Source organism: Oncorhynchus mykiss, chromosome 15, assembly GCF_057628025.1.
Source record: "Oncorhynchus mykiss isolate SJ-2025 chromosome 15, ASM5762802v1, whole genome shotgun sequence".
NCBI classification, from domain to species: Eukaryota; Metazoa; Chordata; class Actinopteri; order Salmoniformes; family Salmonidae; genus Oncorhynchus; species Oncorhynchus mykiss.
In genome coordinates, this window is record NC_143036.1 from 63,419,876 (window position 1) to 63,437,782 (window position 17,907).

A 17,907-nucleotide genomic window follows, 5' to 3' on the forward strand; every position below is an offset into this window, starting at 1 on the left:
TAGGCAACTACATTCAGCCGCGGGAGGATCTTTGTTGGAATGAATGCAAACTGACTACACACTGCAAACTGACTACACACCGCAAACTGACTACAAAAAGAGATTGTATTTGAAAATAACAATCATGTCATACCTTGATTACATTGAGACACCATCATGTCTTATTCTTTGTGGGAATACTTGGGAACAGATTTCCTGAATTTTACAGACGGTTTGGCTCATGTTGCTGACCCCTGACCTACACTATAGGCTGTGTGATGGCTGTATTTGGCAGCAGCATGTACTTCACACTACTGTTTGAGCCAGAAAGCAGAATGTTTCTTACCGTGTGGGTTGGGGTCCTCTGCAGGCTAGGAGATGAACCATCTCTGACTGGGGCCTCACTGCCCTCGGTCTCTCCATCTGAAACAAGCACACATTATTACAATTAAACTATCATCAGTAAACAACTTATGTCCAAGTGGTGTGTGTGTGTGTGTGTGTGTACCTTTGTCCTTGCTGTGGTCACTAAGCGACAGGGCTCTGTGGTAGCCACGCTCTCTTGCCTGCTCCACCGAGGTGGACGAGGTCCACTGTCCCTCTCCCCCATCACTCTCCCCCTCGACAGGGGGCTCTGTGTCCTCGCTGGGTTGAGGGGTATTTGGCTCAGGCGGGGTGGGGGCCACTGCAGCAGGGGCCACTGGAGCTTGGGCCGGAGCCAGGGGTGGAGGCTCTTGGGTGGTCTCCATGGGCAGAGGGAACATCTCCACCAGGGTAGGTGTTGTAGAGACAGGCGAGCCGCATTCCATTTTGGAGCCGCTGCGCTGCGCCTCTCGCTGACGTTTCCTGTACTCCAGCAAAGACACCTGGGAAAACACATGACATCACACGAAAACAGACGTACCTTTATCAGTCCAGGAACCGTAACACAGCTTGAATGGGCAGGCTGAATAGAGAATATAGCAACTCACCTTTTTCTTCTGTGGGGGATTCTGTCCTGACCCTCCCTCTCCGGTGCTGTCTCCACTTAGTGAACGAGAGAAGGCCAGCGTTCCCCCCTCCTCAGGGCAGGGGTAGAAGAGAGACCCTGCAGCCTCTGTGAAGGGTCCTGCTGCCAAGGGTACTGGTACTGTCACTGCCACAACACCAGCCACAGCCTCAGGCCTGAAGGCCAAGATGGGCTCCAGGGTGTGTGAGGGGGTAAGGTCCCTCAGGTTAGAGTTGATGGGGGAGAAGGACAGACCCCCTGGCCCTGACAGACCCACTCTCTCTGGACTCTTCATCCAGGGGGGGAGGAGCGAGGAAGAGGCTGGGTCTGTAGAGGAGGGGGTGTCGCTGCTGCCCTCGGTCCCTGTCTCTGGCCCCTCCTCTCCCACACAGTCCTGGGACTCGGGTGTGGGGGGCTGGGGGCTCAGGGGGGCGCTGGTCTTGGCCTCTTGGGGGAGCAACACATCCAGACTGGGAGCCCTGACCGCTACACAGGGGGAGGAGAGCAGCGAAGGTGGCCGCTCAGCCTCTTGGGGGCTGGGTCTGCGACTGCCCTCTGGTGAGCTGTCCAGGGAAGACTCGCTCTGTGGACACAGGAACAGAGATATTAACACATTGTTCACTTCCCTCTATGAGTGTGTGTGTGTGTTTGTAGGTGAGTGTGTCTCTTACTTCCTGCGGGGCACTGAGTGTGTGTGTGGGGGTGCTAGGTAGAGGCTCGGGGCTCGGCTCTTCCGTACGGGTGACGCGGGGTGGTGTGGCCAGCAGCAAGGGTGTACCCGGCGTCTCTGATAGGTCGGCCCGGGTTGGCGTTGCGCAGGGAGAGCCGTAGGGGGTGGAGCTCTCTGACATGCAGGCGTCCAGTGGACACAGACCCAGGCGCCGCTTCTTCAGAGGAGTGGGCAACTCTGTATGACACATACACAGAGAGGAAGGGTTACTCACATGCAAAAAACAGACACTTGCATACAAGACTTATGTTCCTTCTAAGTGATGAGAAACACATTCCTGAGTCCTCACCAGAGTCCTCACCTGGCAAGGTGCAGCTACCGTTGTAGGGGAGTGGGCTGTCAGAGTCCCCGTTGATAGCGGGGCTGAGAGGGCCCTCGCTAGGCATGACCAGAGTGGGCCGGCCGCTGCTGGGTGGAGGGGTGGTGGTCTCCTCCTCTAGAGCCTGCTTCAGCCAGCGCTGTGGGGAGAAGACAGGGAGGGAGAGGATTTAGACACGTCAACCACAAATACAAATCACGTTCACTAATCTCCAAGGCAGCTACATCTTAGAAAACCTAAGTCTCTGTTATTGACAATAATACTGTCCCTCTGCCCGGTTAACCCCGCCAGTCTGTCCCTCTGCCCGGTTAACCCCGCCAGTCTGCCCGGTTAACCCCGCCAGTCTGCCCGGTTAACCCCACCAGTCTGTTTTTCTATACCTGACAGCTAACTCTCTCCATTCCCCTGTGAGGTGGTGAACAACATACCTTCTTGCAGGAGCCTGAGGTGGGCGTCGTGTCGGGCAGCTCGCGGGAACGCCGGCGTCCGGTGGGCACCCCAGGGGTGGTGGGGCTGCGGTTGGCCAGGAAGGGCGAGGAGAAGCGGACGTAGTGTTTGGGCGTGCTGTAGACGTGCGGGCTGGGGCCCATGCCGGGCAGGGCGTTGAGCTGGGTGGCCAGCACCTCAGGGTCGCTGCTGATCCTCAGGGGCCTCTCCGGGGCCGGCTCTGGGGTCCGCAATGACCGCTCCTGCTTGTCGACGCACCACTCACTCACTAAGTGCTGTAGAGAGACAGAGAGAGAGCTTTAGTCAGAAGCACACTGCATTTAATTATAGTATTGAGTGACATTTCACTAGAAGGAATAGAACATTCCTATTAGTCTAAATAGAATAGTGACTAGTCGTGTTTAGGGGTGAGCACTGAGCCGTGGCTAGGATACCTTTTTAGTTTTGGGGTACTTCTGCCCGGAGCGGTTTCTGTCAGGGGCCGGGGAGCCACTGTAAGGGGGGCTGGTGTCGGGGGCATGGGAGGAGAGGGCCTCTGGTTCAGGGTCCCTGGGGGCCTCTACGTCTAGGCTATCATTGGCCAGGGGGTCCAGGAGTTCTCCGGGCGAGCCGGGAGGTATGTCAGAGCAGGTGCTGATGGTGCGCGCTCGCCGCCTCTGCTGCCCGATGTGGGTGCGGCTCCGCGAGAAGCTCTTCCTCTGCTTGCTGCCTCGCAGCTTGGCCGGCGTGGGCTTGTTGAGACCCGGCTCCTCCTTCACCTCTAGCAGGGGCTGGGAGAGACCGGGTTAGGATAGAGTACAGTAGCATAGTTTTGGATGGGTTTATAGTCCCCATTAGCTAACCCTTCAGATTATTGACAACATCCTCTTTTAATACTAACGACCTGGTGAGTGCAGGCATAACGAACATGTTGAGGCAACTATCACTTACCGTCATGATACCAGGAGACTGCATGTCGGCCTCCGGGGTGGCAGGGGGCTCCTCCTTGATGCCCCCCTCTGACTTGGTGCCGATCTTCTCCAGGGCCTGCTCCCGCCTCTTCTCCCTCTTCTCCATGCGGGCAAAGGCCTGCAGGATGGCCTCCATCTTCCTCTCTTCACGGGTCTGTAGAGGAGAGGAGGACAGAGCAGTAAGCGTTAGTCCACGTGGCCTAGTCTCCTGAACCCACTGGGCCTAGAGGGGGAGGGACACGTTATCGCAACACAGGACAGGCAAGAGGCAGTCTGGCTGGCTGGCAGAGAAAAAAACAGCGGCGGCGCAGAATGACAGAAAAAGGACCACCACTTCCTCTTCCAGTGGAGGAAAAACCAATGGAGATAGAACAAGTAAACACCCTGTTGATGTGAGACCAAACTAACTGGAAGTGGGAGGTGGGAACGTAACATTAACCCTTACCAAACCATTCAGGGTGTATAGAACACCACGGCTGCCTCCACCAGACTAGTTTGACCACCCCCAGTAGCAGAAACACACTGGGGTCTGCCACAGGGCCGGTCAGTGGAGGGAAGATGGAGGTGGGGGTTAGTATGTTTGTCAGTCAGTGGGGTCCCCTATGAGGTGGAGGGGAAGGCAGGCAGGCAGGGGTGGGTATGTTTGGGGGTGGGTAGGGGTTGGTGGGTCAGGTTTACCTCCGGTTTACTCAGTCCCAGACAGCTGGAGGCCCCCACGCCTTGCAGATGGGACTCCTCCGCTGGGCTGGCCTGAATGGTTTACAGAGAGACAGCCTGGTTTAGAAGACAAGAGGCCCGGTCCCCCCCAATAACACACATAGAACATACACACACCACCACGGTTCCCCACTCTAGGGGCTTCAGTGTGTCGCCGACCCTCAGGGATCCTCAGACAGGTGGGGGTGTGGAGAGGTGACCTGGCCACTACAGGGTTATGAAAAAGGGGAGAGAAGAGGGGGGCAGATAGGGAGAATGGCTGCCTTATGCCTGTAGACCTGTGTCCAGTCTTCACCTTGTCTGCTTACACCAGCATATCCAGTAGGAAGACTTTATTTGGGCTGAATGAATGAACAGTGATTTCAACACAACCCACCACCACTGGAACTCAGCCACATTTTCACCACCTCACCACAGTGTCATAAACCACATACTGAACCCACGACACAAGGAAAGAAAACCAAGACAATAGCAACCAATCCAATCACCAACTTTCACCAATGTTGATGACAAGCAACTACATACCATCTGCAACACCCAAAACTGAACATTACTGCAACTAATATTTGAACTGTGTGTTCCATGCCGTGTCTGTATCCCTGGCACCAAGCCGGATCTTTAAAATGAGTGTGGGAGACATACCATGCCTAACACACACAGACATCACCAGTGTTAAGAGCCCATGCGGACAGGGCATTGTTGTGGATGTGTGGTTGAACACCATACATACACCAGACCAGTGGGTGATTGTCATGTCAGAGGACGACAGTGCATCCAGAAGCTCTTTCTTCCACAGTAGAGGGGGGGAGTTCCTCCTCCTGGACCAGCTTGCAGCTTCCCTTGGAGGGAGGCAGGCTATTGGATGTCCCAGACTCAATGAGGCCCAGGCAACAAAGAAGACCCCCCCCCCCCCTCTTCCCTCTCACTCAGGGCTATTTAGCAGAGTGGGAGCCAGTCCATTGGCCAGAACGATGAGTCAGCGCTTTACACCTTGGGCCTCGTAGTGTGAAAGGGAGCTGACAGCAGGGTAATTTCCAGAGTGTGTGTGTGTGTGTGTGTGTGTGTGTATATGACAGAGGGAGAGCGTGCCAGAGTGTGTGTGAGCCCAACTCTCTAGGTCACCAGAGCTCTTTAGCAGGAGAGAGGAGAGTAATTGGTCATTTCAAAACAGTTGGCCAATTCTGTATGAGGGTCATACTCAGACACACAGGGAGAGTTCCAGTACTTACGTGTGTTGAGGCTAGGGCTCTTGTTTACTCAGCTAATTAGAGAGGAGAAGGAGGGGGTAGAGGGCCTGTGGCTCTGGAGGGCCCAGAATGGTGCAATGTGTGATGGTTTAGCAAATGAACTATTAAATAAATGAGGAAAATATGTATAATGATGACCAAAACACAGAGCCTCAGTGTTTGAGGGCTCTGCCAGAGGAAGTGAGTGAGCAACAGAGAGCATGGGCGGGGGGGGGGCGCGGGCTAGGCTACACAGCAACAGAATGAGGCAGAGACAGCAGCAGAAGCAGGGAGGTGGGGGGGAACCACCACCACACAAACAGTGACCCATACCAGCAAGGATGAGCTTTTTCCTATTGGGGGGAGGGGGGGGGGGTTATGGGCTGTACACAGCAGGGCGCGCTGCAGCCCTGGCTCACAGAACTTACCATCTTCCTCTTTCTCTCTGCAATGGTCTCCTCTGACTCCATCTCTACTTCACTGCTAACGGAGTTATCAGGCTGGTCTTCTACACCCTCTAACTCTGTAGGATCCTGTTAGAGGGGGAGAGGTGCTTTATCATGGCACTGACCAACCACAGGCAGTCTGGCTACAGACTAGAGGGTCTAGAGTAGTGAGGTGGTAGGTGGGGAGGGGGGAGAGTGACCGTTGGGGGCACTGACTGGGGGCACTGACTGGGGACGTGGTGGGTTTGTCTGTCCACAAACTTGCTCAGAGCTTGTATTCGGTCCTAGGCAGTCAGAATAACATCGAAACGCAATCATACCCCTTATCAAAGAAGAGCGAGAGACCAGGTTCACTTCTGTGATACATTGTTTGGAGCCCACTCCCAACAACTACCCTGTAACCAACAACTACCCTGTCATATGTCAAGTTGTGGCTCGTGGTCACACAAAGGTCTGTTTGCGCACAATGACAGATGTGGACAGCTTCCCTATTCAGCGTGTTCAGTTCATGGTTTGTGCGCGGTGTTCCGATAGAAATGCCTCGCACTTTATCTCTGACGTCTGAGCCTCTTCACCGTTCCTCATTCTAGACCAGGCCTGGGCAACGCCAGTCCTCTGGGGCCTGATTGGGCTCACACCTCATCCATAGCAAACACACCTGATTTAAACTAATTGCATTCTAAACTGAAGATCATAATTAGGTGATTATTGGAGTCGGGTACAAACCATGCTTCTGTGTGCTTCCCTCAGATCAGTCCTTAAAAATCACTCATCGTGGGAACTACCAGTCCCTACCACAGTAGCAACATGCTTACCGATAAGACCTATGGCCTGGGTCGGGGTTATTGGACAACATAACAAAATGTTTTGCAATGGAATAGGAAAACAGACATTTCTTACTGGACAGGTTCAGATTGTACCTCTGTTTCACTGAGCGTTTTCTTCTGTTAGGTATCTACTGAACACAAGGTTGGGGACCACCCCAGAGACAGAGGGCTTTCTCTCTGTGTATAACACTGAGTACAGTGCCTAGTGGTGCGTTCAGGAGCTCCTGCAGTAGAGAGGACACAGCGTGATAGCATGTCTCATCTGCCACTAGAGGGCTAGACACGGCATGGTGAGAGAGATGGCTGGGTGCAGGAGTGGGCTTTGGCCAGGGAGAGGGGGAACCAAGATGGATGATAGAGGAATACAAGTAGTCTACTAATGGATAACAAGAATAAAACAGAAACATTGAAAAATGGCTACACGCATGGACAATGGACACTAACTAAATGGAAAACAAGCTAAATATGATAAAGTCTTTAAGGGGAAAGACAACTTATAGGCTCCTATGAGGCAATCTTCAACAGTGATGGAGAAATGGCAGTGGGTGAAGGTTATGTGATGGGGACGGGGGAACGTGTGGTGATGGGAACGTGTGGTGATGGGGGACGGGGACGTGGGGCGTGTGGTGATGGGGGACGGGGGGGAGAAACGTGTGGTGATGGGGGAAAGGAAACGTGTGGTGATGGGGACGGGGGGGGGGAAACGTGTGGTGATGGGGACTGGGGGGGGAAACGTGTGGTGATGGGGACGGGGGGGAAACGTGTGGTGATGGGGACGGGGGGGGAAACGTGTGGTGATGGAGACTGGGGGAGAAACGTGTGGTGATGGGGACTAGGGGGGGAAAAACGTGTGGTGATGGGGACGGGGAAACGTGTGGTGATGGAGACTGGGGGAGAAACGTGTGGTGATGGAGAATAGGGGGGGAAAACGTGTGGTGATGGGGGACGGGGGGGAAACGTGTGGTGATGGGGGACGGGGGGGGAACGTGTGGTGATGGGGGTGGAACGTGTGGTGATGGGGGACGGGGAAACGTGTGGTGATGGGGGACGGGGAAACGTGTGGTGATGGGGGACGGGGAAACGTGTGGTGATGGGGGACGGGGAAACGTGTGGTGATGGGGGACGGGGAAACGTGTGGTGATGGGGACGGGGAAACGTGTGGTGATGGGGACGGGAAAACGTGTGGTGATGGGGACGGGGAAACATGTGGTGATGGGGACGGGGAAACATGTGGTGATGGGGACGGGGAAACGCGTGGTGATGGGGGACGGGAAACGTGTGGTGATGGGGTGGGGGACGGGGGGGAGCGTGTGGTGAAAGGGGGGAGAGCGTGTGGTGAAAGGGGGGAGCGTGTGGTGATGGAGGACATGGGGGAGCGTGTGTTGATGGAGGACGGGGGGAGCGTGTGGTGAAAGGAGGGAGCGTGTGGTGAAGGAGGACCGTGTGGTGATGGAGGACCGTGTGGTGATGGAGGACGGTGGGGAGCGTGTGTTGATGGAGGACGGGGGGAGCGTGTGGTGATGGAGGACCGTGTGGTGATGGAGGACGTGGGGGAGCGTGTGGTGATGGAGGACCGTGTGGTGATGGAGGACATGGGGGAGCGTGTGGTGATGGAGGACCGTGTGGTGATGGAGGACGTGGGGGAGCATGTGGTGATGGAGGACCGTGTGGTGATGGAGGACATGGGGGAGCGTGTGGTGATGGAGGACGTGGGGGAGCGTGTGTTGATGGAGGACCATGTGGTGATGGAGGACGGGGGGAGCGTGTGGTGATGGGGAGTAGCTTGTGGTGATGGGGACGGGGGGGAGCGTGTGGTGATGGAGGACGGGGGGGAGCAGCGTGTGGTGATGGGGACGGGGGGGAGCAGCGTGTGGTGATGGGGACGGGGGGGGGAGCAGCGTGTGGTGATGGGGACGGGGGGAGCAGCGTGTGGTGATGGGGACGGGGGGGAGCAGCGTGTGGTGATGGGGACGGGGGGGAGCAGCGTGTGGTGATGGGGACGGGGGGGGAGCAGCGTGTGGTGATGGGGACGGGGGGGAGCGGATGGTGATGGGGACGGGGGGGAGCGGGTGGTGATGGGGACGGGGGGGAGCGGGTGGTGACGGGGGAGCGTGTGGTGATGGGGACGCGGGGGGAGCATGTGGTGATGGGGACGCGGGGGGAGCGGGTGATGGGGACGCGGGGGGAGCGTGTGGTGATGGGGAGTAGCTTGTGGTGATGGGGACGGGGGGGAGTGTGTGGTGATGGAGGACGGGGGGAAAGGTGTGGTGATGGAGGACGGGGGGGAGCGTGTGGTGATGGAGGACGGTGGGGAGCAGCGTGTGGTGATGGGGACGGGGGGGAGCAGCGTGTGGTGATGGGGGGGAGCAGCGTGTGGTGATGGGGGGGAGCAGCGTGTGGTGATGGGGGGGAGCAGCGTGTGGTGATGGGGATGGGGGGAGCAGCGTGTGGTGATGGGGACGGGGGGGAGCAGCGTGTGGTGATGGGGACGGGGGGGAGCAGCGTGTGGTGATGGGGACGGGGGGGAGCAGCGTGTGGTGATGGAGGACGGGGGGGAGCAGCGTGTGGTGATGGAGGACGGGGGGGAGCAGCGTGTGGTGATGGGGGACGGGGGGGATCAGCGTGTGGTGATGGGGACGGGGGGGGAGCAGCGTGTGGTGATGGGGACGGGGGGGAGCGAGTGGTGATGGGGACGGGGGGGAGCGGGTGGTGATGGGGGAGGGGAGCGGGTGGTGATGGGGGGAGGGGAGCGGGTGGTGATGGGGGGAGGGGAGCGGGTGGTGACGGGGGGGAGCGTGTGGTGACGGGGGGGAGCGTGTGGTGACGGGGGGGAGCGTGTGGTGACGGGGGGGAGCGTGTGGTGATGGGGACGCGGGGGGAGAGTGTGGTGACGGGGGACAGCGTGTGGTGACGGGGGATGGGGGGAGCGTGTGGTGATGGGATGAGCGTGTGGTGATGGGGACGCGGGGGGAGCGTGTGGTGATGGGGAGCGTGTGGGGATGGTGAGTAGCTTGTGGTGATGGGGGACGGGGGCGTGTGGTGATGGGGGACAGCGTGTGCGGACGGGGGGGAGCAGCGTGTGGTGATGGAGGACGGGGGGGAGCGTGTGGTGATGGAGGACGGGGGGGGGAGCAGCGTGTGGTGATGGAGGACGGGGGGGAGCAGCGTGTGGTGATGGAGGACGGGGGGAGCAGCGTGTGGTGATGGAGGACGGGGGGGAGCAGCGTGTGGTGATGGAGGACGGGGGGGAGCAGGTGGTGATGGGGACGGAGGGGAGCGGGTGGTGATGGGGGGAGGGGAGCGGGTGGTGATGGGGGGAGGGGAGCGGAGCGGGTGGTGATGAGGGGAGCGGGTGGTGACGGGGGGAGGGGAGCGGGTTGTGACGGGGGGGAGCGTGTGGTGACGGGGGGAAGCGTGTGGTGACAGGGTGATGAGGATGGGGGGGGGGGGGGGGGGAGTGTGTGGGGACGGAGGGGAGCGTGTGGTGATGGGGACGGGGGGGAGCGGGTGGTGATGGGGGAGGGGAGCGGGTGGTGATGGGGGGAGGGGAGCGGGTGGTGATGGGGGGAGGGGAGCGTGTGGTGACGGGGGGAGCGTGTGGTGACGGGGGGGAGCGTGTGGTGACAGGGTGATGAGGATGGGGGGGGGGGGGGGAGTGTGTGGGGACGGAGGGGAGCGTGTGGTGATGGGGACGCGGGGGGAGAGTGTGGTGACGGGGGACAGCGTGTGGTGACGGGGGATGGGGGGAGCGTGTGGTGATGGGATGAGCGTGTGGTGATGGGGACGCGGGGGGAGCGTGTGGTGATGGGGACGCGGGGGGAGCGTGTGGTGATGGGGAGCGTGTGGGGATGGTGAGTAGCTTGTGGTGATGGGGGACGGGGGGCGTGTGGTGATGGGGGACAGCGTGTGCGGACGGGGGGGAGCAGCGTGTGGTGATGGAGGACGGGGGGGAGCATGTGGTGATGGAGGACGGGGGGGGGGGCAGCGTGTGGTGATGGAGGACGGGGGGGAGCAGCGTGTGGTGATGGAGGACGGGGGGAGCAGCGTGTGGTGATGGGGACGGGGGGGGAGCAGCGTGTGGTGATGGAGGACGGGGGGGAGCAGCGTGTGGTGATGGAGGACGGGGGGGAGCAGGTGGTGATGGGGACGGAGGGGAGCGGGTGGTGATGGGGGGAGGGGAGCGGGTGGTGATGGGGGGAGGGGAGCGGGTGGTGACAGGGTGATGAGGATGGGGGGGGGGGAGGAGTGTGGGGGGGGGGGGAGCGTGTGGTGATGGGGACGCGGGGGGAGCGTGTGGTGACGGGGGACAGCGTGTGGTGACGGGGGACAGCGTGTGGTGACGGGGGGAGCGTGTGGTGATGGGATGAGCGTGTGGTGATGGGGACGCGGGGGGAGCGTGTGGTGATGGGGACGCGGGGGGAGCGTGTGGTGATGGGGACGCGGGGGGAGCGTGTGGTGATGGGGAGCGTGTGGGGATGGTGAGTAGCTTGTGGTGATGGGGGACGTGTGGTGATGGGGGACAGCGTGTGCGGACGGGGGGGAGCAGCGTGTGGTGATGGAGGACGGGGGGGAGCGTGTGGTGATGGAGGACGGGGTGGAGCAGCGTGTGGTGATGGAGGACGGGGGGGGAGCAGCGTGTGGTGATGGGGGGGGAGCAGCGTGTGGTGATGGAGGGGGAGCAGCGTGTGGTGATGGGGGGGAGCAGCGTGTGGTGATGGGGGGGAGCAGCGTGTGGTGATGGGGACGGGGGGGGGGAGCGTGTGGTGATGGGGACACGGGGGGGGGGCGTGTGGTGATGGGGAGCGTGTGGGGATGGTGGGTAGCTTGTGGTGATGGGGGATGGGGGATAGGGGGCGTGTGGTGATGGGGGACAGCGTGTGCGGACGGGGTACAGGAGCGTGTGGTGATGGGGACGGGGGGGCGTGTGGTGACGGGGGATGGGAGCGTGTGGTGACGGGGGACAGCGTGTGGTGACGGGGGACAGCGTGTGTGACGGGGGACAGCGTGTGGTGACGGAGGACAGCGTGTGGTGACGGAGGACAGCGTGTGGTGATGGGGACGGGGGACAGCGTGTGGTGACGGGGGACAGCGTGTGGTGATGGAGGACGGGGGGGGGGGAGCGTGTGGTGATGGAGGACGGGGGGGAGCGTGTGGTGATGGAGGACGGGGGGGGGGAGCAGCGTGTGGTGACGGGGGACAGCGTGTGGTGACGGGGGACAGCGTGTGGTGACCGGGGACATGGGGGGGGGGGGGGGAGCGTGTGGTGATGGAGGACGGGGGGGGAGCGTGTGGTGATGGGGACGGGGGGGAGCAGCGTGTGGTGATGGGGACGGGAGCGGGTGGTGATGGGGACGGGAGCGGGTGGTGATGGGGACGGGGGGGGAGCGAGTGGTGATGGGGGGAGGGGAGCGGGTGGTGATGGGGGGAGGGGAGCGGGTGGTGATGGGGGGAGGGGAGCGGGTGGTGATGGGGGGAGGGGAGCGGGTGGTGATGGGGGGAGGGGAGCGGGTGGTGATGGGGGGAGGGGAGCGGGTGGTGATGGGGGAGGGGAGCGGGTGGTGATGGGGACGCGGGGGGAGCGTGTGGTGACGGGGGACGGGGGGGAGCGTGTGGTGATGGGGGGGACGGGGGAGAGCGTGAGGGGATAGGGGGTGTGTGTGATGGAGACATGGATTGAGGTGAGTTGTGTTGCCAGGGAAATCTTACCTGGTTGTTGGAGATAGAGAGGCGGAGGGGCGATAGCTTCCTCTGCTTGCCGTCGGCCCCCAGACCCTTGGTCCTGCCGTCACAGTCAAGGGTCATGTTCTGGTTCTGGCCCAGGTCCAGGTGGTCCCCTCGCTGCATCATGGGCTCCTTGTCCTTGCGGCCCCGCCGGCGGCTGCTGGCCTCCAGGTTCTCGGTGGGCTCCAGGTTGTGTTTCAGCACCGGGCACTCTGGGTTCCCCCTCACACATGCACAATCCACCTTGTATTTACTAGAGGGGGAGAAGGAAGAACCGAGAGAGAGTGGGGGGGGGGGGGGAGGAAGACCGAGAGAGGGGGGGGAGAGAGAGAGAGAGGGGAGAAAGACCGAGAGAGAGAGAGAGAGAGAGAGAGAGAGGGGGGAGAGAAAGACAGAGAGAGAGAGAGGGGGGGTGGGAAAGAAAGACCGAGAGAGAGGGGGGGGGGGGGGGAAGAAAGACCGAGCGAGAGGGCAGGGAAAGAAAGACCGAGAGAGAGAGAGAGAGAGAGAGAGGGGGGGAAAGAAAGACCGAGAGACAGAGGGGGGAAGAAAGACCGAGAGAGAGAGAGGGGGGAAGAAAGACCGAGAGAGAGAGAGGGGGGAAGAAAGACCGAGAGAGAGAGAGGGGGGAAGAAAGACCGAGAGAGAGAGAGAGAGAGGGGGGGGGAGAGAAAGACAGAGAGAGAGAGATGGGGGAGAGAGAGACCGAGAGAGAGAGAGCGACCGAGAGAGAGAGAGAGAGAGAGGGGGGGGGGGGGGGGAGAAAGACCGAGAGAGAGAGAGAGATGGGGGAGAGAAAGACCGATAGAGAAAGACCGAGAGAGAGGGGGGGGGAGAAAGACCGAGAGAGAGAGAGAGAGAGGGGGGGGGAGAGACCGAGAGAGGGGGGGGGGGGGGGGGGGGGGAAGACCGAGCGAGAGGGGGGGGAGAAAGACCGAGAGAGGGAGAGAGAGAGAGGGGGGGGGAGAAAGACAGAGAGAGAGGGGGGGAGAAAGACAGAGAGAGAGAGAGAGGGGGGAGAAAGACAGAGAGAGAGAGAGAGAGAGAGAGAGGGGGAGAAAGACAGAGAGAGAGAGGAGGGGAAAGACCGAGAGAGAGAGAGAGAGAGAGAGAGGGGGGGGAAAGACAGAGAGAGAGAGGGGGGAGAAAGACAGAGAGAGAGAGGGGGGGGGAGAAAGACAGAGAGAGAGGGGGGAGAAAGACAGAGAGAGAGAGAGAGAGGGGGAGAAAGACAGAGAGAGGGGGAGAAAGACCGAGAGAGAGAGAGAGAGGGGGAGAAAGACCGAGAGAGAGAGAGAGAGGGGGAGAAAGACCGAGAGAGAGAGAGAGAGAGAGAGAGAGAGAGAGAGAGGGGGGGGGGGGGAGAAAGACCGAGAGAGAGAGAGGGGGTGGGAAAGAAAGACCGAGAGAGAGAGATGGGGTGGGAAAGAAAGACAGAGAGAGAGAGAGGGGGTGGGAAAGAAAGACCGAGAGAGAGAGAGAGAGAGAGAGAGAGAGAGAGGGGGTGGGAAAGAAAGACCGAGAGAGAGAGAGAGAGAGAGGGGGGGAAAGAAAGACCGAGAGACAGAGAGAGAGAGGGGGGAAGAAAGAAAGACCGAGAGACAGAGAGAGAGAGGGGGGAAGAAAGACCGAGAGAGAGAGAGAGGGGGGAAGAAAGACCGAGAGAGAGAGAGGGGGGAAGAAAGACCGAGAGAGAGAGAGGGGGGAAGAAAGACCGAGAGAGAGAGAGAGGGGGGAAGAAAGACCGAGAGAGAGAGAGAGGGGAAGAAAGACCGAGAGAGAGAGAGGGGGGAAGAAAGACAGAGAGAGAGAGAGAGAGAGAGGGGGGGGAAGAAAGACCGAGAGAGAGAGGGGAAGAAAGACCGAGAGAGAGAGAGGGGGGGGGGGGGGGGGGGGGGGGGAAGAGGGAGAGAGGGGGGGTGAAGACCGAGAGAGGGGGGGAGACCGAGAGAGGGGGGGAGCGAGGGAGAAAAAAAAAGTTTGAAAGACAACATGGTTGAGATTGACCAATCTTGTCGTGTGTGTATATATAAACTCAGCAAAAAAGGAAACACCCCTTTCTCAGGACCCTGTCTTTCAAAGATAATTCATAAAAATCCAAATAACTTCACAGATCTTTATTGTAAAGGGTTTAAACACTGTTTCTAATGCAGGTTCAATGAACCATAAACAATTAATGAACATGCACCTGTGGAACGGTCGTTAAGACACTAACAGCTTACAGACGGTAGGCAATTAAGGTCACAGTCATGAAAACTTAGGACACTAAAGAGGCCTTTCTACTGACTCTGAAAAACACCAAAAGAAAGATGCCCAGGGTCCCTGCTCATCTGCGTTAACGTGCCTTAGGCATGCTGCAAGGAGGCATGAGGACTACAGATGTGGCCAGGGCAATAAATTGCAATGTCCATACTGAGAGACGCCTAAGACAGCGCTACAGGGAGACAGGACAGACAGCTGATCGTCCTCACAGCGGCAGACCACGTGTAACAACACCTGCACAGGATCGGTACATCCGAACACCACACCTGCGGGACAGGTACAGGATGGCAACAACTGTCTGAGATATACCAGTAACGCACAATTCCTCCATCAGTGCTCAGACTGTCTGCAATAGGCTGAGAGAGGCTGGACTGAGGGCTTGTAGGCTTGTTGTAGTAAGGCAGGTCCTCACCAGACATCACTGGCAACTACGTTGCCTATGGGCACAAACCCACCGTCGCTGGACCAGACAGGACTGGCAAAATGTGCTCTGCTCTGATGAGCGTTACACCAAGGCCTGTAATCTGGAGCTGGGATCGATTTGGAGGTGGAGGGTCCGTCGTGGTGTGTCACAGCATCATCGGACTGAGCTTGTCATTGCAGGAAGACATCCTCCGCCCTCATGTGATACCCTTCCTGCAGGCTCATCTTGACATGACCCTCCAGCATGACAATGCCACCAGCCATACTGCTCGTTCTGTGCGTGATTTCCTGCAAGACAGGAATGTCAGTGTTCTGCCATGGCCAGTGAAGAGCCCGGATCTCAATCGCATTGAGCACGTCTGGGACCTGTTGGATCGGAGGGTTAGGGCTAGGGCCATTCCCCCCAGAAATGTCCAGGAACTTGCAGGTGCCTTGGTGGAAGAGTGGGGTAACATCTCACAGCAAGAATGGGCAAACCTGATGCAGTCCATAAGGAGGAGATGCACTGCAGTACTTAATGCAGCTGGTGGCCACACCAGATACTTTTGATTTTGACCCCCCTTTGCTCAGGGACACATTATTTAATTTCTGTTAGTCACATGTCTGTGGAACTTGTTCAGTTTATGTCTCAGTTGTTAAATCTTGTTATGTTCATACAAATATTTACACGTTAAGTTTGCTGAAAATAAACGCAGTTGACAGTGAGAGGACGTTTATTTTTTTGCTGAGTTAATACATACATATATGTGTGTGTGTGGTACTAAGTGATCGATTCCACCCTGCTTACCAGCAGCCATAGTCATAGTCAAAGCCTATGGTGATCTCGGTGCCTTTGCTGATGGACCTCAAAGAGTAAATGTACAAATGGAGCATACCATCCTCTAATACATGACGCACCTGAGAGAGAAGAGAGAGGTGGAGAAAAGGGGAGAGAGAGAGGCACCTATTGAAACTCATGAGGTTACGTTAAGTTGAAGTTAGTAGCTCTGGGAGGTGTGGTCAGGGTTTATAGCAGGTTTTGTATTGTGGTCTGCGATTGGCTACTCACCTCAGAGTTGGGGGTGCAGGAGCGTCGGATGAAGCGAGCCTCGTTGCCAAAGCTGCGGGCGTCCACACACATCTCCAGCCCGTCAAACTTTGAGTAGAACAACACAAAGGGGTACGGCCTAGAAAGAGAGAGAGAAAGAAAGAGAGAGAAGAGACAGAGAGAGAGCGAGACAGAGAGAGAGCGAGACAGAGAGAGAGCGAGACAGAGAGAGAGCGAGACAGAGAGAGCGAGACAGAGAGAGAGCGAGACAGAGAGAGAGCGAGACAGAGAGAGAGCGAGACAGCGAGACAGAGAGAGAGAGAGACAGACAGAGAGAGACAGAGAGAGAGCGAGACAGAGAGAGACAGAGACAGAGACAGAGACAGAGACAGAGAGACAGAGAGAGAGAGAGAGAGAGAGAGAGACAGATGAATGAAATGCAGTGCTGGGCAGAGAGACATAGTAACAGATTGGGGATGTCCATATGGTGACCAGGGGAAGACAGCCAGGAGCTCAACAGCAGCTGAGAAAGAACGTGAGGAACTTCACTGCCCACTGCCAAGGGAGGACCACAACAAACATACCCCTTCTATCAATCTCTCCCTCTCAAATGTCTCAGACATACAACTATGGAAAGGAGTAGAACTCCACTTTTAAATTTGAGCTGAGGATTCTACTTGAGCTCAGGTTTCCACCAGATGGGTCCTCACCTCTTGAAGAAGCATCCATTGGCCTCAAACTGCTGTCGCAGCATGAACTTGCCCCTGTACTCTATGATGAGGGAGTCTGGAGCCAAATCCCTCACTGCCTTCAGGATCTTCTTGTTCTTCTGAACCTGGCTCTGGAGAGGGGAGAGAAAACAGGACATGAGGAAAGAGGCTGACTGATATTTGCAGAGGCAATGTGTGTATACAAACTGTGTGTATGCTGCCTGCTCAGGCACTTTGAGGACACATGTTTGTAGGTCACTGTTTCGGTTCCAGCTACCTCCACGGGCGGTTTGAAGGTGGCTGTGTGTGTGTTGTAGGCCAGGGTCTTGCCGTCGCCGGCCTCCTTGACGCGGAGCAGGATCTGGACGTCCTCGCTGTACTGGTTGCTGCCGGCATCCTCGTAGGCCTCCATCCAAGCCTTCATCTTGTTCTCCCACAGAGACGGGTGCTCTCCGGGCTCCATTTCTGGAGCGCCACCCTTCACTCTGGAGGACTTCCTGGAGCCCTCACGGAACGCCTGTTAGACAACAGACAGCATAAAACAACAAGGTTTACCACCAGTTTAAGAGACGTTACAGAGTACATAACAAATTGTTGAAATAAACATGCCAAAACTCTTTGGGGGGTGAGTTGCTCCACATACAAATACATGTCAAGCTCAGAGGTACAGTTGGGGTCAAGATAAGAAACTATTGAGTGTCAATAGGTTTGAATGGAAGTTTGAACACAGACCTTCTTGGCTCGGGCTGACGTGGCGACGGGCTCCTTGTCTCCGCTCCTCTTGCGTTTCTTGTCGGCCTGCTTGTTGCCCGCCAGGCGGCCGGTGGTGAGTGTGATGCTGGTGGGCGTGTGCTGGAAGGCCGTGTACAACTCCAGCGGCACCTCGTCCCCACTCTCTGTGGCACTGGTGTCCCCGTCTGCAGAGATACATACCGGTATGCCTTAATAAAGCATTGGTAATAAAGGTTTATTTGGGCATCTTCTACAGAGGGTCCAACCAAAGCAAAGTTTTCCTGGTTCTAACCTATTTAGACAACTTATTTCTCAAAGGTAAAAACAAGATTTTCCATAGCAGTCTGCCATTCCAAATGTCTGCATTGCTGTATTACTCGATGTGACCAGCAGGTGTCAGCTT

General features: G+C 58.0%; 1 protein-coding gene across 50 annotated transcripts in view; it reads right to left on the reverse strand.

The window, feature by feature from the left end:
- Positions 1-17,907, reverse strand: part of kmt2e (lysine (K)-specific methyltransferase 2E) — a 40,413-nt gene that overhangs the window by 2,291 nt on the left and 20,215 nt on the right. For 9 of the 50 annotated variants that reach the window (XM_036944860.2, XM_090200724.1, XM_036944859.2 and 6 more), the window contains 16 exons: positions 17,505-17,689; positions 17,050-17,289; positions 16,773-16,903; positions 16,084-16,201; positions 15,823-15,932; positions 12,336-12,603; positions 5,785-5,889; positions 4,092-4,163; positions 3,394-3,567; positions 2,898-3,233; positions 2,445-2,738; positions 1,987-2,155; positions 1,639-1,874; positions 951-1,550; positions 488-845; positions 326-402 (listed from right to left, as the gene is read on the reverse strand). In XM_036944860.2, coding sequence (XP_036800755.2) covers positions 326-402; positions 488-845; positions 951-1,550; positions 1,639-1,874; positions 1,987-2,155; positions 2,445-2,738; positions 2,898-3,233; positions 3,394-3,567; positions 4,092-4,163; positions 5,785-5,889; positions 12,336-12,603; positions 15,823-15,932; positions 16,084-16,201; positions 16,773-16,903; positions 17,050-17,289; positions 17,505-17,689 — 3,473 coding nt within the window. Of the gene's footprint in view, positions 1-325; positions 403-487; positions 846-950; positions 1,551-1,638; positions 1,875-1,986; positions 2,156-2,444; positions 2,739-2,897; positions 3,234-3,393; positions 3,568-4,091; positions 4,164-5,784; positions 5,890-12,335; positions 12,604-15,822; positions 15,933-16,083; positions 16,202-16,772; positions 16,904-17,049; positions 17,290-17,504; positions 17,714-17,907 lie in introns of all 50 variants that reach the window. The other 41 variants (XM_036944863.2, XM_090200734.1, XM_090200760.1 and 38 more) reach the window with 14 other exon arrangements.